At 41.3% G+C, this 27978-nt stretch overlaps 1 protein-coding gene across 1 annotated transcript in view; it reads left to right on the top strand.

Moving 5' to 3' along the window:
• SLC17A5 (solute carrier family 17 member 5) overlaps positions 1-27722 on the top strand; it is a 43763-nt gene extending 16041 nt beyond the window's left edge. Inside the window, exons 3-11 of the mRNA XM_075268355.1 lie at positions 997-1230; positions 3242-3329; positions 6283-6369; positions 7526-7644; positions 9330-9488; positions 22493-22625; positions 23941-24088; positions 24618-24708; positions 26009-27722. Of these exons, the coding sequence (XP_075124456.1) occupies positions 997-1230; positions 3242-3329; positions 6283-6369; positions 7526-7644; positions 9330-9488; positions 22493-22625; positions 23941-24088; positions 24618-24708; positions 26009-26146 (1197 nt within the window). The 3' untranslated portion in view covers positions 26147-27722. The remainder of the gene's footprint in view (positions 1-996; positions 1231-3241; positions 3330-6282; positions 6370-7525; positions 7645-9329; positions 9489-22492; positions 22626-23940; positions 24089-24617; positions 24709-26008) is intronic.
• The last annotated feature ends 256 nt before the right edge of the window (positions 27723-27978 follow it).

Raw genomic sequence — 27978 nt, forward strand, 5'->3', positions numbered from 1 at the left:
GGCAGCGAGGCGTTTAGAGGAGTGAGGATAGTGGGGGAGCGGCAGCTATCTGTGCAGGTAAGTGGACACCAGGGGGGACTAAGTAGCCAGAGGATTTTTTTTTTCATCACTACACAGCATGGAATCCAAAAATTGAAACAATTTTTGGACTCCATGCTGTGTAGTGAATAGGATCGTTTTTAAAATCTGATCTTCGATTTATTTAAAAAAAATCCCATTGACTTGCATTGGGATCGGGTTCGAATGGAAAATGATCAGAAATTAGATTTTAAAAACGATCCTGAAATCTCAAGATCGGCTCAACCCTAGTATTGTTACAATTAAAAAAAAATTGGTTGTGAATGTGGACAATATCTTTAACACTGGGGGTCTTAGTCTTAATATCATAGGATTTCAGTCAACATCTTTTTCCTGAATTAAAGCGTAAACCTTTGGAAAAATATTTCTGAGTAGAATTTGAGTCTGTGGTTTAGCCTATTGACTACACATCTCAGGCTGCAATATTTCTGTATTGCGGTTTATTGGCAGGGTGTAATAGGTGTACTCTGCTGCCACTGCAACCACTTGGCAGGAAAATGGCATTGGGAGTACAGAGAGGACCTATCCTTCCTCTGTAACTGTTTAGATACCAACCATAGGGATTACCACTAATCATAAGTGCAGTGGTCCCTAGATTCCCCCCTTACATTTAAACGAAGTGGATATTTGCTGCCACTCCATTCCACTCTATTGGACTTCCAAAAATAGCATAGAGTATAGCACTTAACTATTTTCGTCAATCTCACGGAATTCATTGTGGCATAACTTTTGAGGATGGGGATAAGTCTTGTTTGTGGTATAGCCAATAAGAATGTCCACAAGTAAGCTACGGCTGAAAAGTGTTGGAGATTTTCAATGTTTTTGCTTTCTGTAATTTTTCAGTGTAATAGTAGTTTTCAAAAATAAGAGTACACTGATAAATTTCACTTTTGCTTTATGTATTTTAACTCCTCAAAGGGCAAGAAATATGACTGGGATGCAGATACCCAAGGCTGGATTCTTGGTTCCTTTTTCTACGGATACATCCTCACTCAAATCCCTGGTGGATACTTAGCTGGTAGAATAGGTGGCAAGCTACTTTTAGGATTTGGCATTCTGGGCACTGCAGTATTCACTCTACTAACACCAGTAGCTGCAGATTTGGGTGCTGGATACCTTATAGCAGTTCGAGCACTGGAAGGGTTTGGAGAGGTAAGTGTACTCTTTCATAAAGAATGACAAATGAGGGATCTGTTGGACTTTTAAAATCAAAGCTTTTCTGCCAATGCATGATAGGATCAATCTGATTTTGGGGTGGAATCTGACTCAATTTGCCATGTGAGCACGACATTACAGTTGCATAACTTTTGTATAAAGAAACTGCTATAGCGACAGTCAGGGCTTTGTTTTGGCCTAGCATTAGCACTATGATATTTGCAATAAATAAGCTCTCAATTTCTTTTTTTGGGGAGCTTAGTTATAGTTTGGGCTGAACTCTGAGACCTCCACTGATCACAAGAACATGTGGACATCAGCTAATATTGCTCCATGCTGCAGTCCATGCTAAACTCCAGATTGGGAATTGAACTGTGCAGAAAAACGATCGGAATTGCTGTAGAAGCTTCTTCGCTCTAGTTGTTGAACCCCTACTGATCAGCTAGTAATGTAATTTCTTAACAATATACCATCACTTATAGTGCAAAAACCATAAATGTGACTGGTTGTAGCCAACTCGGTTTGGGAAAGCAGTTTAAAAAAGATTGTGAAAGGTGAAATGTTTTTTTTTTTGTTTTGTATTTTTTTGCAGCAATTATAACCTTTCAAACAAAATGGATATTTATTTTTTTTCCTTAGCCATCATTTTGGCTTGAAACAATTTCATGCTTGAAGGTGTTGCCCAGGCAAAAAATTGACAACGTATTTAATGTTTAACTCAGCTGGAGGCAGTGGAAAAAATGCAAGAAAAAAAAAAAAAATCATACTGCCCTTTCAACAGTGCTCAGGTGCCTCCCAGCTCGGTCCGGTCTTTTCGGTCCAGTGATGAAGAAGTCCCAGCCCCACATGACTGATGAGGCCAATCATTGGTCTCAGCGAAGGGCAAGCGATGTCCATAGACTAGTACTGGGGGCAGCTTTCCTCACCGCCCAGCGTTGTCGCTGGGCCGTAAGGAACACCCCCTCACAGTATAGCGCTGCACACAGTACTGTCAGGAGGGACGTTCCCAGCTGGACTGTCAGGAATGCCCTTCTGACAGTGAAAAGCTATCGGTAAATGCACCGATAGCTCTTCACCTGGTGCACATAACTGGAAAGCTGACAGTGTGCTGAATTCAACACACTATCGGCTTGCTAGCAGTATATAAAACTGCATGTGCCCGAGGACATGAAAGGTCCTCTTTAAGGCTAAGTCCTCACGTTGTGGAAACACAGCGGTTTTTGTTGCATATTTTGATGCGGTTTTTTTTAAGCCAAAATCAGGAATCACTTGAAAAGAAATGGAAAATATAAAGGAAGCTTTTTAGATGTTTCCCTTCTGTTAAAGAGGACCTTTCATGGTTTGGGGCACAGGCAGTTCTATATACTGCAGGATAGCCGACTTCAGCGCACTGTCGGCTTTTCCAATCTGTGCCCCGGGTAAAGAGCTATCAGTTCCAGTACCGTAGCTCTTTGCAATCAGAAGAGTGTTCCTGACAGTTCTTCTTCAAAGCAGCACCTATCGCGCTGTACAGTGTGAGCGGGGAGGAACGCCTCCTCCCCTCCTAATAATACTTGTCTATGGACGAGCACTGTGAGCAGTATATACAACTGCCTGTGCCCCAAACCATGAAAGGTACTCTTTAAATCTGTCAATGTCTGTAAAGCGCTGCGGAATATGATGGCGCAATAATAATAATAACAAATCTACTTCTGACTTTGGCTCAAAAAAACGCAGAAAATCTCCAACAAAAAACGTTGCGTTTCTGGAACATGATGCCTCAGCGTAAGTTTGGTTTTGGTGGTGTTAGTGTTATCACTTTAAAAGGAGAACCCAGCATATTAACCCAGCACTGTAGATACATAGGTTAGGGTCACGTGAATCAAATGGTGTTTTTCCTTGTGAATTAGTCTCCAATGCCGGTAGAATTCTATCTTGCCGTCATTTCTGATAATACATGTCATTCTGAAGTTTTTACTGTGAGGAACAGTTTATCAGTAAAAAGTAATATGGTCTTATGTCTCTTTAGGGGGTGACCTTTCCAGCCATGCATGCAATGTGGTCATCTTGGGCCCCACCTCTGGAGCGTAGCAGGCTTTTAAGTCTGTCTTATGCAGGTGAGTATAAGAAAATTATTGGTTATTTAACCCAATAACGACCAAGTAGCGTACCTATAAGTTCATTGTGGGTTTATGCAGTCAGTCAGGAGCAAGATGGTGCCCAGCATTTAGAAACCGCTGGGGACCCTGAGGAGATGACTGTAGCCATTTGTAGCCACTTCTGATTTCCAGCTTATAAAGCTGTAAATGTAAATAAAACTGAAAAAGGGTAGAAAGGAACATAGCACAGTCAACATGGAGTCTGATATGTAGACTGCGTGTTATAGAGCAGAAGTAGCTGAGCAGATTAATATCAAATTTTGTTCTGCTCATTTTGGGTTTAACAGTGCAGTGGACAGACATATTCAGTGATAAATAAAACCCCTTTCTGTAGGACATACAGAGGTAGCTTTCAGGTGCTTGAATAGCTGATACGTTGTACTGAATCTTTTCCCATAACTCTTTATATTAATCTGCTCAGCAACAACTGCTCTATTACATGCTGCCTGTAGAATGACCTGCCTGCGATGAGATCCCTTGACTGTCGCCCAGAGATCTTTTAAGACGTGTGTGACCTAGTGACACTTCCTAACATCTACATCAGATATCAGACTTTTAAACATGGCACCCATTCAGGAACTAAGTGCTATAGCTATCAGCTCTGTGCTATTTTACTCAATTCCTGCCAGGGCATTTAACAAGTTAGGTGTCTTGGTCAATTGCAACCAAGGCATCTAAAGAGCAGTGCACAGGGGCGTTACTATATTGACTAGGATCATCATCCCCTTGTGCATAATCCAGGGAAGGCCATCCATCACTATAACAGGAGGGAGGCCTGTCATTACTACAGGCTTCCAAAGATAGCATGTAATAGAAGTGACTGGAATTCACAATATACACTCACCGGCCACTTTATTAGGTACACCATGCTAGTAACGGGTTGGACCCCCTTTTGCCTTCAGAACTGCCTCAATTCTTCGTGGCATAGATTCAACAAGGTGCTGGAAGCATTCCTCAGAGATTTTGGTCCATATTGACATGATGGCATCACACAGTTGCCGCAGATTTGTCGGCTGCACATCCATGATGCGAATCTCCCGTTCCACCACATCCCAAAGATGCTCTATTGGATTGAGATCTGGTGACTGTGGAGGCCATTGGAGTACAGTGAACTCATGGTCATGTTCAAGAAACCAGTCTGAGATGATTCCAGCTTTATGACATGGCGCATTATCCTTCTGAAAGTAGCCATCAGATGTTGGGTACATTGTGGTCATAAAGGGATGGACATGGTCAGCAACAATACTCAGGTAGGCTTTGGCGTTGCAACGATGCTCAATTGGTACCAAGGGGCCCAAAGAGTGCCAAGAAAATATTCCCCACACCATGACACCACCACCACCAGCCTGAACCGTTGATACAAGGCAGGATGGATCCATGCTTTCATGTTGTTGACGCCAAATTCTGACCCTACCATCCGATTGTCGCAGCAGAAATCGAGACTCATCAGACCAGGCAACGTTTTTCCAATCTTCAATTGTCCAATTTCGATGAGCTTGTGCAAGTTGTAGCCTCAGTTTCCTGTTCTTAGCTGAAAGGAGTGGCACCCGGTGTGGTCTTCTGCTGCTGTAGCCCATCTGCCTCAAAGTTCGACGTACTGTGCGTTCAGAGATGCTCTTCTGGCTACCTTGGTTGTAACGGGTGGCTATTTGAGTCACTGTTGCCTTTCTATCAGCTCGAACCAGTCTGGCCATTCTCCTCTGACCTCTGGCATCAACAACGCACTTCCGCTCACAGAACTGCCGCTCACTGGATGTTTTTTCTTTTTCGGACTATTCTCTGTAAACCCTAGAGATGGTTGTGCGTGAAAATCCCAGTAGATCAGCAGTTTCTGAAATACTCAGACCAGCCCTTCTGGCACCAACAACCATGCCACGTTCAAAGGCACTCAAATCACCTTTCTTCCCCATACTGATGCTCGGTTTGAACTGCAGGAGATTGTCTTGACCATGTCTACATGCCTAAATGCACTGAGTTGCCGCCATGTGATTGGCTGATTAGAAATTAAGTGTTAACGAGCAGTTGGACAGGTGTACCTAATAAAGTGGCCAGTGAGTGTACTGTAATACATTAGAATTGCAGTATATTGTACGGGTGATCAGAATCCTGGGGGGGTTAAATAGTAAAAATAAATTAAAAGAAAGATTTAAAAAAAAAATAAGTAAGATTGCAAATCCCTCCCTTTCCCTAAATCACAAAGCAATTTCAGCAACCAGAAAACTGAATAAAAACTGGTCAGAGTATCATTTATAGCAAAATGGTATAATTTAAAATTAGAACTTGCCTACTAAAAAGGCCCCAAATTCATCTCTGTATATAAAAGTTATAGGCAATTACCACAGGCTTAAGGCCACGGAGGAAGGGGGAGAAATAAAATAAAAAATTGAAAAATGGTAGAATTACCATTTTCCTTTGTTTCAATATCAAATAAAAATACAATAAAATTAGTAAAATGTAAAGTTTTCTCCAAAATGTTACTGATCATGTATCAGTAATGTGTCATTTATACTGAGCTGCAAATCCCATAAAATCAAAAATTGTACAACTATCCCCCCTCCCTTTCCCTGAAAAACAAAATTGTACTAGATTTTTTTTTTTTTTGCAAAAATTGATATGTTTTAGTGTTTTATAAATTTTGATATTGAAAATAAAATACACTACATCTTAAAGTAGATCTCTGGTGTCTGCGGAGTTCTTTTGGATTTTTTTTATTTTGTGACCAATGTAGGGTGGAGCATGGTATTCATAATATTTTCATATTTTATGCCTAGTAATTATTTGTGATGAACAAAACCTAAGGTGTATTGAGGCTAACCTATTTAGGCCACAAATAAACTATATATTATTTATTGCAGACTATTTATTTGTCTTTGTATTCATCTTATGTTTTCTACCTTTTTGAGTCTTTTAGGCGCTCAGCTTGGAACTGTTGTATCTCTGCCTTTGTCTGGTTTAATATGCTATTACATGGACTGGATTTATGTATTCTACATTTTTGGTAGGTAATTGGGTATAGCTCATGTATATATGTATTTTCTCCTGTCACTGTTGATGTTCCTATCATTATTGCTTTACATGTGGCAAAGAGGGTGAAAGACCATTGAAAGAATAGGTTTCATACAGTACAGTTTGTGGCTGGATTCACTGTAGCATTGGAGTTTCCACTGCAGAATCCACCTTAAATCAGTGTAGAGCAGCAACAGAAGAGTAAAGGTGGCACTATTGCTAAGATATAAACCTTCTCAAATAACGACCAAAAGTGAGAGGAATAACAATGGTGTCAGGATGAAGATGCTCAATGTGAGTAAGGTGGTGCTCACTGTTTGGAAGTCAGAATATCGTCAAAAACAGGAAAAAATGAGGGCACTCACCACAGCGTCTTTAAAACAAAATGATTCTTTATTCTTTCTTCATTTAAAAATATGTGTACACATGAGGAGGATGGTAAGACTTGGCAACAAAGCGAAGACCGTTTCGTGTTTATGCACACTTCATTAGGCTTGCTACAAACAATACTGGCATGTCTTTGGTCTTTTAAACTCACGTGGACCAATTCTTTTAAACTCACGTAGATCAATTGGTCCACGTGAGTTTAAAAGACCAAAGGCATGCCAGTATTGTTTGTAGCAAGCTTGATGAATTGTGCATAAACACGAAACGATTGTCGCTTTGTTGCCAAGTCTTACCATCCGATGGATACCATTATAGTCTATGTGTTCCGCAGGTTTCCATGTGTAACCAACAGAAACCCAAACGCTAGTGTGAATTACCTTGTGGTTTTGAATTGTGTACAATGAGATAAGAGACTAGGAGGAAAATGATTATCACATGATGATGTACATTACATAACAAATATTAGCTTGCTAGATAAGGTGACCCTTTTCCTTTCCCTATGTTTCTCTTGACTCGTGTGCACCAATATTTTGTACTCCAGAAAATAGAGCAGGACACAACTCATTTTCAACGTACACTTTCTTTGGACACCTTTCTTAATTAAGTTTGTTACATCTCCCCAGTTGTTCTTATTAAGATGTTGCACAATTATGTCTTTGTTGCTAGTGTTTCCTTTTTTGTATATGGACATGTATGTCTAATTGGCTAAGAGGACAACGGTTGACTCAAGTGTTTATTTCTGCTTTTCTCTTTCTGAATAGGGGCACTTGGTGTTGTATGGTTTATCATGTGGTTCTTTATAGTCAGTGATACTCCACAGTCCCACCGCACAATATCCGATTCTGAGAGAGAATATATCTTGTCAGCTCTCAAACATGAGGTAAGTTGATTAAACTGGTCAGTTATAAACTTTTGTTCTACCCTGGTCACAGGCACATTTCCTATATCAAGATAGCCCTATCATTCTAGGTCCCAGTACAATTTTTTTTAAATACTTATCCCCTGCATGGCCTTCCACTAGTTTTTAGTCACAGTCCCTTAAATCATGGTCCTCAGCATGGTTCCCCTTTCATTCCTATTCTCCAGCACAATGTCCCTTTAAATCTTTATCTTCGGCATTGTCGCACTCCTGGGCCCCAATATAGCTGGTTAGCCCTATACCATTTTCCCCTTCAAAGTTAACCTTGATCATACTTGCTAAAATTTCATAGGCCAGAATCTAAACTATAAAGTTCACCTAGGAACACACCAAGAGTGCCTATTTTGGTGTGTGCTATACATAACACCTGTTCCTTTTGTTGCCCAGTTCCCGAGACTGTCCCGGCAAAATTGCTACTGTTGGCATGTATGTACAACACCACAGTGGCAGATTGCAGATCTCCGTTATTCAGTAATCATGCATTGAGCATGACATGGGCTCTCTGCTTCCGTATGATGTTGGACACTTTTCTCCCCGATGTACATTTCAAGTCTCTTGCTCTCACTTTCTGCAGTCCAGTGACCCAATGCAGCACAGAGTTGCATCCATATTGGATTCAAAGTGTATGCAAGTCCAATGTGCTGTTTTTTCCAAGGGGTTCCCACTGAAAAAATAGTTCAGAAAGTGGTATTTGGTTGGGTAAGGGGGATGGTCTGTTTTATAGAGAAACAGCTTCCATAGACTGTAATTGGAGGAAAACATGTCACTGAAAAATAAACTGCCTTTAAGAGGGGGTCTCAAACAAGTGGTCTTCTGGAGATATTTCACCGTATACTAATGTATACAGAGGTGTCGGCTTCAACCTAACTCCATGTCACTATAAGGCTATGTTTACTGTACAGACAGCACTTTCCTATACAGTGGGCCTCTGTAAAACTTTACAGGTTTTTTTTTATTTTTTTTTAAATTGTGGCCAATAGCATGTCGATACAATGTCATATGTCTAATGTATACACAGAGGAAAACTCTCAGTGCATAGCTCTGATGTATACCTAAATTGTAAAGTGAACAGAGCCTTGAAATGAATATACGTGCTTGTTAGATTTGTGCTTGCGTGTTAAAGAGGAGTAGAGCAGGGTATCATTTCCAAGAAAAAAAAATACTTTACCGATTTAAAGCAGCTGTCCTGTACACAATAAATGCGAGATACACAGAGTATCCAGTGCCGTTCTTTGGTCTTTCTTGTACAGTTTCTCTGATTCTCAGCCCATTACTGTAAAATGGCCACCAGCTTCTCAGTCTACTGTGTGTATATTGTGCTTCAGCAGGAGACACAAAACAGAGCTGTTGGATGGACCAGCCGAAAGTGGGGGCACTACAAAAGCTCAGCGTGCATTTAGTAGTTTTCTGAAGCTGGTGGTCATTTTACTGAAATGAACAAAGTACTGGGAATTGAAAGAAATGCACTACAAACATTAAAAAGGAGGGTACTGGAGATATAGTGTGTGTGTGTGTGTGTGTGTATATATATATATATATATATATATATATATATATATATATATATATATATTATAATTTTTTAAAATTATTTCAGATATCTTCTTAATATCTAACTTAATAATTTGATTTCTTTTGTCTTATAGCTTTCTACGAACACAGACGTACCAGTTTGTGCTATGCTGAAATCATTACCACTGTGGGCTATTGTTGTAGCTCATTTCTCTTACAATTGGACCTTCTACACTCTCCTGACTTTACTGCCTACCTACATGAAAGAAATTTTACGTTTTAATGCACAAGAGGTAGGTCCAGAATGAAAGACTGTTAAATTTCATACTTCTAGGCACAGACTAATAATGCATTAACAGATGTTCTGTATGGTTTAAGTGTCATATGTCTCTTGTGTTATTCATGTCTAGGCCCTTCCTGGCAGACATGCTACCTGGGTTACAGTAAAGTCTATATAAATTTAGCCACAGGGCTTTCTTATGTTTCCTTAGTAAACTGAATAAATTATATTTTTTTTTCGTTTCCTGTTTTGTGTATATATTTGTGCCAACTTTTCTGCAGCAGAATGTGCCCTATTAACAAATTGATGTTCACAACAATGAATAGTAAATAAAATATGAAATATGTATACCCATGTGCAGCTGGCTGTGGTCTTGTATAACAAGAACTGCTGGACTATATATTGTACAACAGAGTTTATAGTGAGATTAGAGGTCTAGTATAGTAATACAGCTGCCTGTTCTTGGAGATCTTTAAAGTAACTTTTCTTACCATGTAGAGAGAAATGAATTATTGTTTGCCCTTGACAATTGCTAAGCAGCAGATTGAATATGTTTAAGTTGCTGTGTATGTATGATACACATTAACATTGTCGAGCTATGGTACATATTATGCCCATGACTTATCTGTTATACATATCTGTTTTCACTTGGTTAAGAAATAAAATTACATACCTCCCAACCATCCCGATTTCCGCAGGACACTCACGATTTCGATGTCGGCTGGGCCGGGATCGGTAAGTGACACCGCGGACCCCACAAAGATTATTATTATACTCGGGGGTCTTTGCAGACCCCCGAGTATAATGATCGGAGGCCCGGGAGATGTAAGAAACATAAAAAACTGTTACTTACCTCTCCAGGCTCCGGGCAGGCTTCGGCCTATTTGTCTGACGTCTCTGACGTCACATGAACCCGGTCTGCGTCCCGGGTCATGCGACGTCACTGAAAAACAGTGTTTTTTTAATGTTTTTATTCCCCTGGGTCTCCGATTATTATACTCTGGGATCTGAAAAGACCCCAGAGTATAATAATTGTTTATGGGTGTCCACAGTGGGACATAATACTGAGTGCAGGGGCCACTAAAGGACATAATAGTGTGTGCAGGGGCCATTATGGGAAATAATACTGTGTGCAGGGGCCACTAAGGGATATAATACTGTGTGCAGGGGCCACTTAGGGACATAATACTGTGTGCAGGGGCCACTAAGCGACATAATAGAGCAGGCAGGAATGCGGAGGAGGGGGTCAGTCGAGGTCTTCGGCTTCAGTGTCGGTCAAAAGTTCGCCATGGGCCCTGCCATTTCTAGTTACGCCACTGGTTGTATGTGAAGGTTCTCTGTAGACAGGCATGAGACACCCAACAAGGGTGTGTAGGAAACTGATCTAGGGAGGAGATGCCTTAGGCCTCCTTCACACAAGCATGTTCAGTGCACAGGTCAGTGAAAACGGCACGGGTGACACATGGATTTGTCCTGATGAACCCAACTGACACATAATAGGGGCTGTCATGTCACATTAAAGGGATCCTATGACTAAAACACAATTTTTTGTGACTAACATGTAGAAATATCCTTAAAGGGGCTCTATCAGCAAAATTATGCTGTATGAGCTCCACATATGCGTGAATAGCCTTTATAAACATGCTTATTATACTTATTGTGGGTGGTCATGCACGGTCCGACGTCATCTTCTGGCACGCCTTCCTCTTCTTTCTTCTTCTTTCGGCGACGCCCTCTGGTCCTGACTCTTCCGCGGCTTCATTGTCCTCTTCTTCTGGCGGGATGGGTTCAAATCCGGCACGTGTGCAGTAGCGCTCCCTCCAGAGCGCTACTGCGCACACTCCGGCGCCATTTTTCTCAGTGGCTGTACTCAGAGGCGCCATTTTCCCGGCGACGCATGGGCGCCGCCATTTTGGCCGGGATCGCATGCTCCAGGGCTGACGTCCCGTTGCCATGACAGCCGGGAGCCTGTAAAAGGCTCCCAGGCTTGTCTGCAAATCCTTTCTTTTGCAGGCTGGTCTATGCAGCCCTCAAAAGAAAGGATGCTTTTTTGCGATGCATTAGCATTGTAATGCATTGCATTAGTGATCAGACCCCCTGGGGTTCAACACCCCTAGGGGGTCTAATAAATGCAAAAAAAAAATAAAAAAAAAAAGTTAAAAAAAATATTAAAAAATATAAAAAGAATTAAAAGTTCAAATCACCCCCCTTTCCCTAGAACACATATAAAAGTAGTTAAAAACTGTGAAACATATACATGTTAGGTATCGCCGCGTCCGAAATCGCCCACTCTACAAATCTATAAAAATATTTTTCCTGTTCGGTAAACGCCGTAGCGGGAGAAATAGTCAAAAGTGCCAAACCGCCGTTTTTTCACTGTTTTGATTCTGATAAAAATTTGAATAAAAAGTGATCAAAGCAATAACATTTCCCGAAAATGGTAGAACTAAAAAGTACACCCGGCCCCGCAAAAAAAGACGCCCTATGCATCCCCGTACACTTACGTATAAAAAAGTTACGGCCGTTGGAATATGGCGACTTTTAGAAAAAAAAATTTTTAACACAGTTTTGGAATTTTTTTAGGGGTCAAAATGTAAATAAAACCATATAAATTTGGTATCCCTGGAACCGTACCGAAACACAGAATATAGGGGACATGTCATTTTGGCTGCACAGTGAACGCCGTAAAACCAAAGCCTGTAAGAAAGTCGCAGAAATGCATTTTTTCTTCAAATCCACCCCATTCTGAATTTTTTTCCTGCTTCCCAGTACATTATATAGAATAATTAATGGTAGCATCATGAAGAAAAATTTGTCCCGCAAAAATTAAGACCTCATATGGCTCTGGGAGCGGAGAAATAAAAAAGTTATGGGGTTTAGAAGGAGGGGAGTCAAAAACGAAAAACGAAAATCAAAAAATGCCATCGGCGGGAAGGGGTTAAAAGAGGTTGTCCATAAACTGTAGTGATCATTGTGGGCGGCCGGGAGGTGTTAAAAAAAAAAAAAAAAAAGTATACTCGCCTGTCCGCAGCACCCCGTTGTCCCACACCTGTGTCTGTTAAAGGGATCCTATCACTCACACACAATTTTTTCTAGGTACCACGTCAGAATAGCCTTAAGAAAGGCTACTCTTCTCCTATCTTTCGTCGTCTTCTCCACGCCGCCGTTCGCCTACAATCCCGTTTTTTCTTGGTATGCAAATTAGTTCTCTTGCAGCACTGGGGGCGGGCCCCAGCGCTCAAATAGCACTGGGGGCGTCCCCAATGCTGCGAGAGAACTCTCTTCAGCACCACCTCCATCTTCGTCAGCAAAGTCCTCTTTATCTTCTTCTGCCTGTGGTGGCTTGTAACTTCTAGGCCTCGGGCATTCGGCAGAGCAGACTGCGCATGCCCAAAGGCCATGAGAAAATGACAGCTTACAGTACTGTGCAAGCGGCCATTTTCTCATGGCCTGTGGGCATGCACAGTCTGCTCGGCCCGAGGCGTAGAAGTTACAACTCGCTTCCGGAAGAAGAGGATGCTGCTGACGAAGATGGATGTAGCGCTGGAGAGATCTCTCTCGCAGCATTGGGGATGGCCCCAGTGCTGTTTGAGTGCTGGGGCCTGCCCCCAGTGCTGCGAAAGAGCTAATTTGCATACCGAGAGAAATCGGGATTGTAAATAAACAGCGGCGCGGAGAAGATGACGAAAGGTAGGAGACTAATAGCCTTTCTTAAGGCTATTCCGACATGGTACCTAGAAAAAATTGTGTGAGTGATAGGATCCCTTTAAGTTTCAAATAGCACTGGGGGAGTCCCCAATGCTGCGAGAGAAAACTCCAGCGATGCCTCTATCATCTTCTTCCGTCTTGGGTTTCAAACTTCTAGGTATGTGCAGTTGGCACTTCCATCGGGCCTCGGGCAGAGCCGACTGCGCATGCCCGCGGTCGTTTTTTTTTTTTTTTTCTTTATAAAGTACATAGAGCTCAGAATGTACTTTTCTTCCCTTTCAGTATGTCTTTGGAATATAGGGTGGAGATCCATGCAAACACGGGGAGAACATACAAACTCCTTGCAGATGGTTTTTTTGCCCTTGGCAGGATTTGAACACCAGGACTCCAGTGCTGCAAGGCTGCAGTGCTAACCACTGAGCCACCATGTGGCCCCACGGTCATTTCCTTGTGGCCACTTACGCCAACTTACTATGTAAGTGGCCACAAGAAAATGGCCGGGAGCATGCGCAGTCTACTCTGCCCAAGGCCCAATGGAAAAGCCGAGTGCGCATGCCTAGAAGTTTGAAACCCAGGACGGAAGAAGATGCAGAGAGGATGGGGGGAGCAGTGACAGGGAGGTGGTGTGGAAGGTACACAGGAAGTTACATAGTAGAAAGCTAGCACCAAGTAAGCAAATGCAGAAGATACCAGGAGCTTCCAGAAACACCCAGAAATCACTCAAAACACTGCAAAATGTATATGAGTGTACTTTGTAAATGTAAATGACCATGTAGATTAGATGAGAACTGATGCACCCAGAATAGGCTATAGAGGAACCAGGGACTAGAGCCTAGATAGTTGTAGACATACTAACTAGATCCAGGAGAGCTGATACATCTGGTGCGGAGCTTTAACTGATAAAATTCTTGGACTACACATTCATGTATCACTTACTATGGTTACAAATGTGAGGTTCTTGGCGCACAGTTTGGTAAATTGTGCGAGCCCATCTGCCACGTCACGGCGACCTCATTCAGATGGGTCCCTACACTAAGACTTTACTTGTACTCTTAGAAGAAATGATGTGGGCTCCCCACCCCCCACCTTTACAGATAAATCCCCATATGTAAAATGTTAGCGTAGGGACCCATCTAATAAGGCCACTAAGTGGTCGATGGGATAAAACATGTCATGCAAATTTTTTTACAACAGCGCTATTGATAAAACATAGTAATATACTATAGTATATTAGTAATAGTAATGTACTACAACATATTATATATCTATCTGTCTATCTATCTGTATTACAAATGTATATTTTTTAAATACATGCAGTAAACCTTACTCTTCTTGTATATAGAGATACTTATTAGGTAATTTGCACAATCCAAAAACAGATCTAAATATATACACATACACAGTATGTAATTGTAGAAATATATACTGTACATACAATACCCACCTTTCATATACAGTACACAGAAACAAAGAGAAATCCTTCGTAGGTTTATACATAAACGCATATATATATATATATATATATATATATATATATATATATATATATATAACTATACATACAATACAATATTTATATAAATACCTATAGATATTATATTAAGGAATAAGGGGGTTATAGCTTTCCCCTGTACCACCATCTTCTCCATCCCTCTGTGCCTCTCGCATCTCTCCTCTAGTTCTTTATGCCTCTTGCTTCTTTTCTCTACCCTTCCTCAATTCTGTACTATCTCTCCTCCACACCTCTCAATTCACTCACTCTGTGCCTCTCTCTTCTCTATTCTACCTCTCAGTGCCTGGATCCTCTATCCTTTATCTTCTCTCCTCCTTACCCCTTGACTCTTCTTTCCTCTAGAATTCCAAACCTATCAGCAATCTCTCTCCATGCCCCTTTCCTCTTACACTCCTTGACTCATCTTCTCTACTCCGCCACACCGCTCTCCTCTTTTTGTTACCCCTCCTCATTTCTGTCCTCTGTTCTCTCTGCTTCACTTTACTGTCTTATGTGTCTACTGTCTATGCCTCTCTCATGTACCCCACCGTGGTTCATGCCTCTCTTGTCTACCCTACTTGCTTCTGTCCTATCTCCTCTACTCCTCTGTTTCTCTCACTTCTCTCCTTTCTTACTCCACTATGGCTCATGCCTCTGTCCTCTATCACAATTTGCTATTGTCCTCTTTCTCTTCTACCCCTCTGCACCTATTGCATCTCCCCAAATGTGACTATCGTTAGTTTCCTTTCTCGTCTACTCCTCCACAACTCTCTCACTGGAGTCCTCCACTGCAGTTCATTCCTCCCTTCTCTACTCCTAGTTTAGATAGTTATTACACTATTATGTAAATGGACAATACTTATAAATATACAAATTTATATATACATATACTATACAGACACCTGACACATATTGTACATATAGTACAAACACATGTACATACACTTTTTACATGGAATCTTCTCGCTTCTACCCCTACTCGCTTCGGACACCTCCTCTATACCTCCACGCCTCTCTACTACATGCATCTTACCTCTCTCCTCCTTGTGACTCTCTCCTGCACTGTCTATACCTCTTGCCTTTCTCCGAGCCTCCCACGTCTTTCCTCTGTCTTTTACTCTTCTGCAACAATCTACATTGTCCTCTGTCCCAGTGGGCGCCCCACTTCTCTTCTTTATCCCCCCTTGTTTCTGTGCTCTCTCCTCTGCCCCTTCACACCTCTAACCTCACCTTTTCTGTACTTCTCTGTTCTCTATTCTACCATACATACAATTTCAATAAAAATAACTATAGATATTATATTGTTAAGAAATAAGTGAGTTATGGATTTCCATTCTATCACCATCTTCTCCATCCCTCTGTGCCTCTCACATCTCTCCTATGGTTCTCCATGCCTCTTGCTTCTTTCCTCTACTCTGTGCCTCTCTTCTCTATTCTACCTCTGTGCCTGTATACTCTATCCTTTATCTTCTCCCTTCCTTGCCTCTTGACTCACACACTTTCGTCCTCTCTGTGCTACTCCTTTACACCTCTCACCTCTCCTGTCTGTACCTCTGACATATACCACTCCACACCTCTTTCCTCTATCCCACCTCACGTCTGTCCTTTCTACTTTACCTCTCATCCTCTCTTCTCTCCCCTGCCGTACTCCGTGCCTCTAACCTTTACTCCTACTCACTTCTGTCCTCTCTCCTCTACCCCTCTTCAACTCTCTTCTACCCCACCATGGCTCATGTCTCTTGTCTACTTTCCTAGCTTCTGTCCTATCTCCTCTATTCCTCTGTTCCTCTGACTTCCCTCCTTTCTTACTCCACTGTGGCTCATGCCTCTGTCCTCTATCACAATTCGCTATTGTCCTCTTTCTCTTCTACCCCTCGGCACCTATTGCATCTCCCCCATTGTGCCTATCATTAGTCTCCTTTCTAGTCTACTCCTCCACATCTCTCTCACTGGAGTCCTCCACTGCAGTTCACTCCTCCCTCCTCTACCCCTAATTTAGATAGTTATTACACAATTATGTAAGTGGACAATACTTAAATATACATATTTATATATACATATATACAATACAGACACTTGACACATATTGTACATATAGTACAAACACATGTACATACATCTTTTACACCGCTCTCCTCTTTCTGCTACCCCTACTCATCTCTGCCCTCTCTCCTCCATGCCTCTTTTTACTGTCTTGTGTTTCGCACACTTTTGTCCTCTCTATTCCACTCCTTTGCGCCTCTTAGCTTTACTGTCTACGCCTCTCTCATGTACACCTCTGTGTCTCTTTCCTCTCTCCTCTACCCCTTCACATCTTGTGGCTCTCTCCTCCAGCCTTCACCGCCTAGTGCTTCTATCTACCCCATCATACCCCACATCCTTCTATTCTATCCCTCCATGCCTTGTGACTCTCTGCTCTAACCCTCTACTCCTTGCACCTCTCTCTTTATCCCTCCACACCTTGTGACTCCCTCCTGCACCCCTCTATACCTCTCTCTGAGCCTCCCACTTCTCCAGTGAACCTGATACCTCTCTCCTCTACCCCTCTACACCTCTCTACTTTCCCATCCTACTCGCCTCTTTGATCTACCTTTCCACACCTCGTGCTGCTCTCATCTACCCCTCCATGCCTCTTTCCTCTACCCATTTGTGCCCCTTGCTTCTCTGTGTTACCCTTCCAACCCTGAGCAATTCATATGAACTACTGGGCAGCACTGCCTCCTCTGTTACAGTGAGATACTGTGCCAGCAACATGTAAGAATTGACTTTACAGATTGCTACAGCTATATATACAGCAAACACTTTAGGGGGCATTCACACCTTTAAAAACCCATTCAAATGAGTGAGTTTTAAAGCTGACCACCGGGAAGCCGTCCCCTGTCCAGTTTCGCAAGGGGTGAGGACAGAAACCCGACAGAATGACACAGAGCGGACATGGGCCAAAAGTGTGAACACCCCCTTACACACATACTTACTGTAGGGACACCTGATACATAAGAGATACTTCTTACAGATATGTCTAATTACATATGCTCATAAAGATACACATGGATATACATATGTGCATATATAATATACTCACCTTACACATACTATTTAGAGACATACTTGCTATAAAGAGGACACCACTCACACAGACATTACATACAGTGGGGCAAAAAAGTATTTAGTCAGTCACCAATAGTGCAAGTTCAACCACTTAAAAAGATGAGAGGCGTCTGTAATTTACATCATAGGTAGACCTCAACTATGAGAGACAAAATGAGAAAACAAATCCAGAAAATCACATTGTCTGATTTTGTAAGAATTTATTTGCAAATTATGGTGGAAAATAAGTATTTGGTCACCTACAAGCAATCAAGATTTCTGGCTCTCACAGACCTGTAACTTCTTCTTTAAGAGTCTCCTCTTTCCTCCACTCATTACCTGTAGTAATGGCACCTGTTTAAACTTGTTATCACTATAAAAAGACACCTGTGCACACCCTCAAACAGTCAGACTCCAAACTCCACTATGGTGAAGACCAAAGAGCTGTCAAAGGACACCAGAAACACAATTGTAGCCAATTGGGAGCAATAATTAGAAAATGGAAGACATACAAGACCACTGATAATCTCCCTCGCTCTGGGACTCCACGCAAAATCTCACCCCGTGGGGTCAAAATGATCACAAGAATGGTGAGCAAAAATCCCAGAACCACGCGGGGGGACCTAGTGAATGAACTGCAGAGAGCTGGGACCAATGTAACAAAGCCTACCATCAGTAACACACTACGCCGCCAGGGACTCGGATCCTGCAGTGCCAGACGTGTCCCACTGCTTAAGCCAGTACATGTCCAGGCCCGTCTGAAGTTTGCTAGAGAGCATTTGGATGATCCAGAAGAGTATTGGGAAAATGTCCTATGGTCTGATGAAACCAAACTGCAACTGTTTGGTAGAAACACCACTTTACGTGTTTGGAGGAAAAAGAATACTGAGTTGCATCCATCAAACACCATATCTACTGTAAAGCATGGGGGTGAAAACATCAGGCTTTGGGGCTGTTTCTCTGCAAAGGGGCCAGGACGACTGATCCAGGTACATGAAAGAATGAATGGGGCCATGTATCATGAGATTTTGAGTGCAAACCTCCTTCCATCAGCAAGGGCATTGAAGATGAAACGTGGCTGGGTCTTTCAACATGACAATGATCCAAAGCACACCGCCAGGGCAACGAAGGAGTGACTTTGTAAGAAGCATTTCAAGGTCCTGGAGTGGCCTAGCCAGTCTCCAGATCTCAACCCTATAGAAAACCTTTGGAGGGAGTTGAAAGTCCGTGTTGCCAAACGACAGCCCCAAAACATCACTGCTCTAGAGGAGATCTGCATGGAGGAATGGGCCAACATACCAACAACAGTGTGTGCCAACCTTGTGAAGACTTACAGAAAACGTTTGACCTCTGTCATTGCCAACAAAGGAGAGAGAACAAAGTATTGAGATGAAATTTTGTTACTGACCAAATACTTATTTTCCACCATAATTTGCAAATAAATTCTTACAAAATCAGACAATGTGATTTTCTGGATTTGTTTTCTCATTTTGTCTCTCATAGTTGAGGTCTACCTATGATGTAAATTACAGACGCCTCTCATCTTTTTAAGTGGTGGAACTTGCACTATTGGTGACTGACTAAATACTTTTTTGCCCCACTGTACATGTTACCTGGATCCCTCTGACACATTCATTGTGCTTCATTCTGTGTAGCTGCAAGGATAAAGCCATGTATGTGAGCTCCTATGCATGTGACTATATGACTGACAGGTGAATATATCACCCATAAACCGCTATTGTATAAATAAATATTGCACAGAGTACTTATTGCCTGCAGGCTGCACTTTACTACACAGTGACAATAATCCTACTGTCTGTATATGGACTACAAGAGGATGACAGCCATGATTATGGTCATCCATAGACAATTTTGGCGTATGTGCTGGTGACTGGTGACAACTGACCACTGGACATGGGAAGAAACATTCATAAAACTATTAAGGATATTAATGGAAATGATTCTTATCTGTTGTATAAACAATGGCACAGACTAGAGAGACGCTCATGTGAACTGAGACTAATACTTCACGTTTCTTAGCAGTCACTCCTAGCAGGTCTCTGTAATACAGTCTGTGTATTGAGCGGCCATCTCTTATCATCTATAGTATTAGGGTTACATCCTAGTAGTCACTAAAGATGTTACCAGAAGGTCATCACCGCAGCAGAGCTGAGCACACGGACCTCCATCTTCTGTCCTCACCGAGTAATAACTGACGGCAACCAACTGATTCTTCAAATCTATATGCAGCAATCCCATTGGTTGCTGCTGGTTCTAGTTACCACGGTGACAGATGATTATTTAACCCCTTGAGTGCCAGTACTGTTTCAGCATTAAGGCCTTAGTTATAGGAGGGTTTGTTCATTTTAGGATAAAATACATATTACTATCTGATCATTTTTATTAGCTCTTTTTAAGGAGGAGTGGAATGTGAGATAACAATTCTGCTCTTGAGTTTGCATGTTAAAGGGGTTGTCCAGGCAAAAACTTCCCCCTCCAGCTGCCCCAGTTTAAACTAGGGGCAACTACAGGGGGACATTAATAAGGGGACAACTACAGGGGGACATTAATAAGGGGACATTAAAATGGGGTAGCTGGAGAAGGACATTATCCTAGGGGCAATAAGGGAAGGGGGGGGGACATTAATAAGGGGACAACTAGAGGGGGACATTAAACTGGGCTAGCTGGAGAGGGCCATTAAACTAGGGGCAACAAGAGGGGGACATTAACTCCTTCTTTCCCCCCAGAGAACAGTGACTCCTCCTTCCCAACCTATGTTATCAGATGCAGGCCAGGCACTAAGGAAACAATGAGCAAACAATGGGAGGAATAATCTAATATTGCAGACAAGAAAGAAATCAGTGAAGCAATGTATTGTGGAAAAGTTTTGAATTTACATAGCCTACCCCTCGTTCACATCTGCGTTGGTATTCCATCCGGGGGTGTCTGCATGGCGATCTCCCGAACAGAATACCAAACGCAATTGCCACACGCTGCTCGCATGAATCATGCGGACAGGTAAGTAGATTGTGAACTACTTTCCTGACCACATGTTCTGTGTGGAGATCTGGCAGTAAGCACGCAGACCGTATTGTTGTCTATGGGGATTTGTGTGCTTTTAGTGCACAGTGCTTGCAATTGCGTTTAGTATTCCGTTCAGGGGGGTCCCCATGCGGACTCCCCCAGATGGAATACCAACGCTGATGTGAATCAACCTTTAGTGAAAATCAAACAACACTCCTGAAATACCTTAAGGCTGGCCACAACCACCAGAACTCTAGGGGAATGTTCACACAGTTTTTTTTGAATGCTGATTTTAAGGCAAATTATTTCAATGGCAGTCAGTAGAAGTTTTTTCCTCTGGCTGATTTTTTTCAGACTAAAAGTGCAACATGACCGATCTCCAGTCAGAATCCGCCTTGAAAAGCCCATTGAAATCAATGGAAAGCCATATTGTGAAAGTAAGGGTGTGACTGGCACCCTGGTGGACCTACAGGGAAGGGTCCCAACCCAGAATATATATGAGAATAAAGGATCCTAGTAGGCTGAATTGTAATATCAAAGATACTTTATTTAACTAATAGTACAAATTGCACTGTGCCACACGTGGCTATACAGAGTATATACGAGAACGTTTCGGCAAGTTCTGCCTTCCTTAAGCTCTCTGGTCTCTGACATGTGAATCAATTGTAGGCAGGCACACTGGTGAGTAGTTCACAATAGCAGTTGTGGCCTCCTGAGAGTCTCCAGTATAGGTGTCCTGATGTGTGTGGCCCCGGGCGGGTTCCGTTGGTGGCGGTCGGGAGCAGAGGAGCCAGTCTGGCAGAACTTGCCGAAACGTTCTCGTATATACTCTGTATAGCCACGTGTGGCACAGTGCAATTTGTACTATTAGTTAAATAAAGTATCTTTGATATTACAATTCAGCCTACTAGGATCCTTTATTCTCAAGCCATATTGTGGGGTCAATTTGAGGAGAACATTATAATGTGGGGGCATATAAAATTAGGGTGACTGTAGGAACATTTTACTGTTTAAGGAGGACAATAAAAAATGAATAGGAATGGGCGGAGTCAATTTAGAATTTGGTGGAGCTAATGCCATGCGTGACACAGATTTTGTCCCTCTTTCTGTCCTTAGAAATTTGGGAGGTATGAAATTACAGTAGGGACAAATTCATTACATAAAGATCACCATTGGTGCCTGACAGAACCAGTGAACTAGGGGCAACACAGTGGCTCAGTGGTTGGCACTGCAGCCGTGCAGTGCTGGAGTCCTGGGTTCAAATCCCGCCAGCAACAACATCTGCAAGGAGTTTGTATGTTCTCCCCGTGTTTGCGTGGATTTCCTCCCATTCTACAAAAGACATACAAAAAATGTATATGAGGCTTACAATCTATGTTAAAAAAAAAAACAACAAAAAAAAAACAGTGGACTATAATGTGGTCCGTCAGGTTTACATGATGGTGTCTGTCATCTTAAATGGAGTCTGTGACAAAAGATTGTAATGTAATGAGAATTGTAACATGGATCCTTTAACACAAGTGTGAACACAGACTTTTCTGATTCTTTCTGTTGCTGATGGCAATTGGCTTCCAAGTCGTGGACTGTGGTTCACCCTGATGAATGCTGCTTTGTAATTCGTGCTAAGTCATAGATTTTTTTTTTCTTATTACGTTACCCTGTATGAATTTAGTCTAATTTATTGTACTGTATTTATTTACTTACAGAATGGCTTCCTTTCTGCTCTTCCTTACTTTGGATGTTGGCTTTGTATGATCGTCACTGGTCATATTGCAGATCTTATGAGGGAAAAGTGGAATTTCTCAACTGTTGTTGTCCGCAAGATATTTAATAGTCTGGGTACGTTTTGCGCAATATATAAACTTGTATATGCGATTGTATAGTGTCAGGATAGCACTCTGACCCTGAAACACTCATAATCTGGATTAGAATTTTCAAAGGAAAAACACACTTACCTGGAAGTTATCCCTGTCCATTTCTTCCAGGTTTTTTCATTTAATTAGAAAAAATTAGCAGTTGACAAGCTTAAAGGTTAAGCCTACCTTACTCTGTTTATTGTCCCACTATTGTTGCATCCATCTATTCTCTGTTCATCACTGAACAACCAAATGCAGGCTGCTAAGATATAGATGGGAGTTATAAATACAGAAACAGACTGTTTGGCTTTTAGTCTGTTACTACGGCCAACATTTTAGGTACAGTGAAGCAATAAAAGAATGGTTGTGAAAATGATATATAGAAAGACGTTGGTTTTATTTCTCTGTTTTTAAATATTGTAATAGAGATATTTTTCAGTTGCATTATTTAAAAACAAATGCTCCAGTGCCTGATATTGCAGCTACCTACTTGTTGTGGCACCCCTAGTGTTCTTTAGCACAAAATATCCACGTAACGTGTTCAGTAGCCCACTCTCACTGCCTGATCCTCTTGTACAAAGTCAGTAATTTGATTCCTACGACCATACAGGCCAGCAAATAGGAACCAGCACTGGACACACACACACAAAGGCGTAGCAGCATTTTTTTTTTAAATGATTCAAATTGAAGTTAAGTTTGCCTGACGTGGCAGAGAATTGTAACATTAAATTGTGCGACTACCCCTTAAGGCAGAGCACTCCAAGTGCTTTGGCAAAATAGGAATTTCAGGGAGTGAATACTTTTTTTCTTTTTGCTCAATGAATTGGTCAGCTGCAGCCAAAGTTTTAAGGAATCCCAGTGTATTGCGCAAATCGGACAGACAATTGGCTTTGCCAGGAGAGGTGACGGGAATGCTGAATGCACGGTTCAGAAGATGTGCAGCTGCTGCTTGAATAAATTATTCAGTAGGCAAAAACAGTGCGCAGTCCCCATGACTGTTACATTGGCCAACTATTGGCTCATACACGTGCATACATGGTGTGAAATAAGATGTACAATACAACATATGGACCCACATCTCATACGGTTTATTTAGCTTACCATATTTCCCTACAAGATTGTGGTAAACAGAAGAAATGAATGCTATTATATGCTATTATGTCACTAGGATTTCCCATATAATAGACCAATATTTAGTCCTTACAACTGTCTTTCTGTCCTTCTTAGAATCCTTTTGTGATTGTTTACGCCCTAAGCTTAGCTCCTAAGAATTAATGCATTATTTCCACTGTTTTTAGGAATGCTTGGTCCTGCTGTATTTCTTTTGGCGGCTGGTTATACGGGTTGTAATTATACTCTAGCTGTTGTATTTCTCACACTATCAACCACAATTGGAGGATTCAGCATGTCTGGATACAATATTAATCACCTAGATATTGCACCATCGTAAGTACTGTAACCAGTATGGCCTTTTCTCATTAGCAATGAAACTTACAACTTCTATTTCTATTGTTTTGATTTTCTCATTAGAATGTTATAGAATAGAATGTTAGAATATTTTCTAGTAATAAATGGTACTTGACATTTTTGTACCAATAAGGGGGCGTTCACACGTTTGCCCCTGTCCGGTGTTTGCCATTCCGCCGGGTTTCCGTCCTCTGCCCTGACAAAACTGGGCAGGAGACGGAAAGCTGGCGGTCCGCTTTCAAACCCATTCACTTGAATGGGTTTGAAAAGGTGACCGCTGGTGTCCGCCTACGTCCTGTCCCCGGGGAAACTGTTTTTTTTTTTAGCCGGACACAAAGTCAGACATGCAGGACTTCACTATCAACAGATGTAAATATACGTTCTTACATTGTATATGAAGACTTGCTATCAAAGTGTATTTACTGTCCATATACCGACACATTCCTATTGTCTCTGCTGTTAACACTAAGAGCTTGAAATAACTTCATTTTCATTTCTTAATTTACAGCTTTGCTGGTCTTTTACTTGGAATCACAAACACTTTTGCTACAATTCCTGGAATGGTTGGACCAGTTATTGCCAAAGCCTTAACTCATGAAGTAAGTATATTTATGGACTGCTACAAGGGATTTCTCAAGATCACAGTATTGATGTTGTGTGCTTGGGATCTTCCACCACTGTCTGTTTCAGTGAACCAATCAGAGCATGACATGCAGCAGTCATTGAGGGGACGGGGCTTCCCAAATATATACTCCACCATTGTGACCTGGGAAACGCAGTTTTTACTGTGATTCTGTTTTGTTATTTTTGGCTATGTTGTATCTTGGTGCGGTGCACTATACTAAGGGGGAGTTCACACGGTGTAACGTGCCGCGTGATGTGGCATGTCTACGCCGCGGGACCCTTTGCGTGCCGTACATGCTCCCATTGATTTCAATGGGAGCGGGGATCGTATGCGCCGCGCTAGTTTGCGGCCGTGATGATGCGGCGGTGATTTTGCGTGTATGTGCGGCGCATACAATCCCCGCTCCCATTGAAATCAATGGGAGCGTGTACGGCACGCAAAGGGTCTCGCGGCGTAGACGTGCCACATCACGTGGCACGTTACACCGTGTGAACTCCCCCTAAGGCATCTTTATTGGAAGTCTCCTGATGAACCCTAGTTTTATATTTTTGAGGAGGGGGGATAACCTGATGAGACACCATTGGTTGGTGATTTATATAACGATCAGTGGAATCCAAGTCAAAGCACTCCAGACAATAATTCTTCTTGAGGAGCTTTGGTTTGATTTCTCTTCATTATTTATACTGGTCCATACACCGAATTGCCATACAATTAGAAGCGGTATTCGAGATATTGAATGTTTATCTTATTCCCTTGAATGTGACAGAGCTGCAGTATCCCAACAGCTGATCAGCAAGTTTCCATGGCTTGGACAATGCCATTCTAGTCTATCAGTCATCAATATTGTGATCTTGAAAGACCACTTTAATCAAGATGCAATATGCTTTCTAAGGTGTCAGTGAGCATAACCATCTCAGACAAGATCTTGTACTTTTATTGATCACTTCTAAGCAGGGAGTGAAAAAACAGTATACATATTATAGTGCTAGATCTGAAAAGACTGAAATGTTAGGTTTTTTTTTTTTTATGAATTCTGTGTGAAGTTGATCTTCCAGCACCCCATAGAAGCTAATGGAAGAGGCCTTTATATGCTGTAGCACACACAGAAGAGTAAATGTTTTATATAATTTTTATATACTGTATATTTGTATACTCTATACTTGACCTTTAGCTTATGACTAGAAGGGCATATAAATATTACTCATAAGGAAAATTAAGAGTATGTGTTCATCTTCATTCAGTACAAACATTTAGCTGACTTTGTCTTCTTGCAGAACACTGTTGAACAATGGCAAACCGTATTCTACATTGCAGCTGCCATTAATGTCTTTGGAGCCATCTTCTTTGCAGCATTTGCCAGCGGTACAGTCCAAGACTGGGCAGTAAGAACTAATAAAGCACAGGGAAGTTAATGACAGTATATGTACCCACTTGAACACATTATTATTTTTGTCACTTATTATTATCACTTGTCTCAGATAAAAGTCTATAAAATGTTCCTCTGTCCATAAACAGAGTGAGAAAGACGTTTAAGTGTATATATGTTTTTCCTGAAGCATTACTATGTATAAATTTGATTTCTGATGTTGAAAAGGGAATGTGCAACTGCTCAACCTCACAGTTAGTTTTTTTTTTTTTAATTTATGGTACAGTTCATCTCATATATATGTTAGCGGATACATATATGGCTCTTTAGCAAAGTACTTCCTCATATAGTACTTTTTTTTGTATATGAAGTGCCTTATAAAGTGAGAGTTCCTTTTGAAGATCTAAATGCCTTTTTACAGGGATGGTGGTTGGTAGTATGAGTTCCCACAAATGTCATTTTTAGCCATTGCCCTATGTAAATATGCCAGAAACCGGCCGGCAAATAAGCTTATTTGATGTTGTTGACACCAAATCCTCTCATGTAAACAGGGATGTTCTGCTTACATATGCAAAGTGTATGGGACAACCATTTGTATTAAATATTTTATCCTCATACAGTATGATCTGCCTGCATAAAACAACCTGTAGAGAATAGCGACCTGAAGATCTGTAATGAATGTCTGATACAAAGGGAATCTAGTGCACACACATAATCAAAGTCCTAGAATTATTTCTATACTGTTAAGGAAGACTGCTTCTTTTGTGGAACATTACACATGTGAGCTGTATACTTTATATGTTGGAGAAATGGCTGGATAATTTCCTCACAGTATCCATCTGATACAGATAAAAATGTAAAGGGATTTTATGAATATATATGTGTTTTGGACAAGAATTGATGGAAATATTACTACATTACAGATATTTGTGAAGGAAAATAATTCTATCTGTACCAGTCTTTTTAAGCTAGTGATCACCATTCATGATGTAGAGCCCTGCAGTGACTACTTGTACATGAACATAACTGGGTGGAACAAGTGTCTGTTACTTTTGGGCTTACTTGTAGTTATGTTGACCAGAGTCCATTGCTTGGTCTGTCCAATTGAGTTAATAAATTTACACGTACCGGTATGTACTTTTGCAAGAACCTGACATTCTGGACTGAAATGTACTATAATCATTTATGCTATGGCGCCATGTTGCGGAAACGCTGCTTTTTTTTTCTTGCAAATTTTGCTGCGATTATTTGAACGAAGCCAAGAATGGCTACAAAAGGAATGGAAAATATATATTAAGCTCTTATACTTCTACCGTCTGCTAAATCCACTCCTTGCTTTGGCTAAAAAAAAAACGCAGCAAAATCTGCAACAAAAAAAGGTGCATTTCTCCAACGTGGGGTCCCAGACCAAGTCTTGACATTACATGTACCAGTTGGTGGAAATGCCTCTGTAAAGATTCATACAAGGCACCACAAGGTGGCAGTATAAACCTGACACAAAGTATATCTCCTATCAAGTGCCTTTTGTGTTGAATTAGCATTGGTCTGAATTATGACTCTGTCTAGACAAAACTAGTTTTAACTATTGAAAAATGTATGTAATCTATATTAATAAACACATTCCAAAGATGCGTGTTGTATGTACAAACATCATTTGCTATGCTGCTCACTTTTATATACTATGCTGGATGAGCAAATGGAAGATACAGTGCTTTTCCATTTGACATGCCTATGTAATGCCACCATCACTAGATGAATAAATGTTATGTAATATAATAGTTATAGTATTGTGTATGCAGATGTCTAGTGCATACATATCTAAAATAATCTTTCTTTATTCTTGTTCACATGGTTTAAAAGCCACACTGCTCATATACA

Source organism: Leptodactylus fuscus, chromosome 3, assembly GCF_031893055.1.
Source record: "Leptodactylus fuscus isolate aLepFus1 chromosome 3, aLepFus1.hap2, whole genome shotgun sequence".
In the NCBI taxonomy this organism is placed as follows: domain Eukaryota; kingdom Metazoa; phylum Chordata; class Amphibia; order Anura; family Leptodactylidae; genus Leptodactylus; species Leptodactylus fuscus.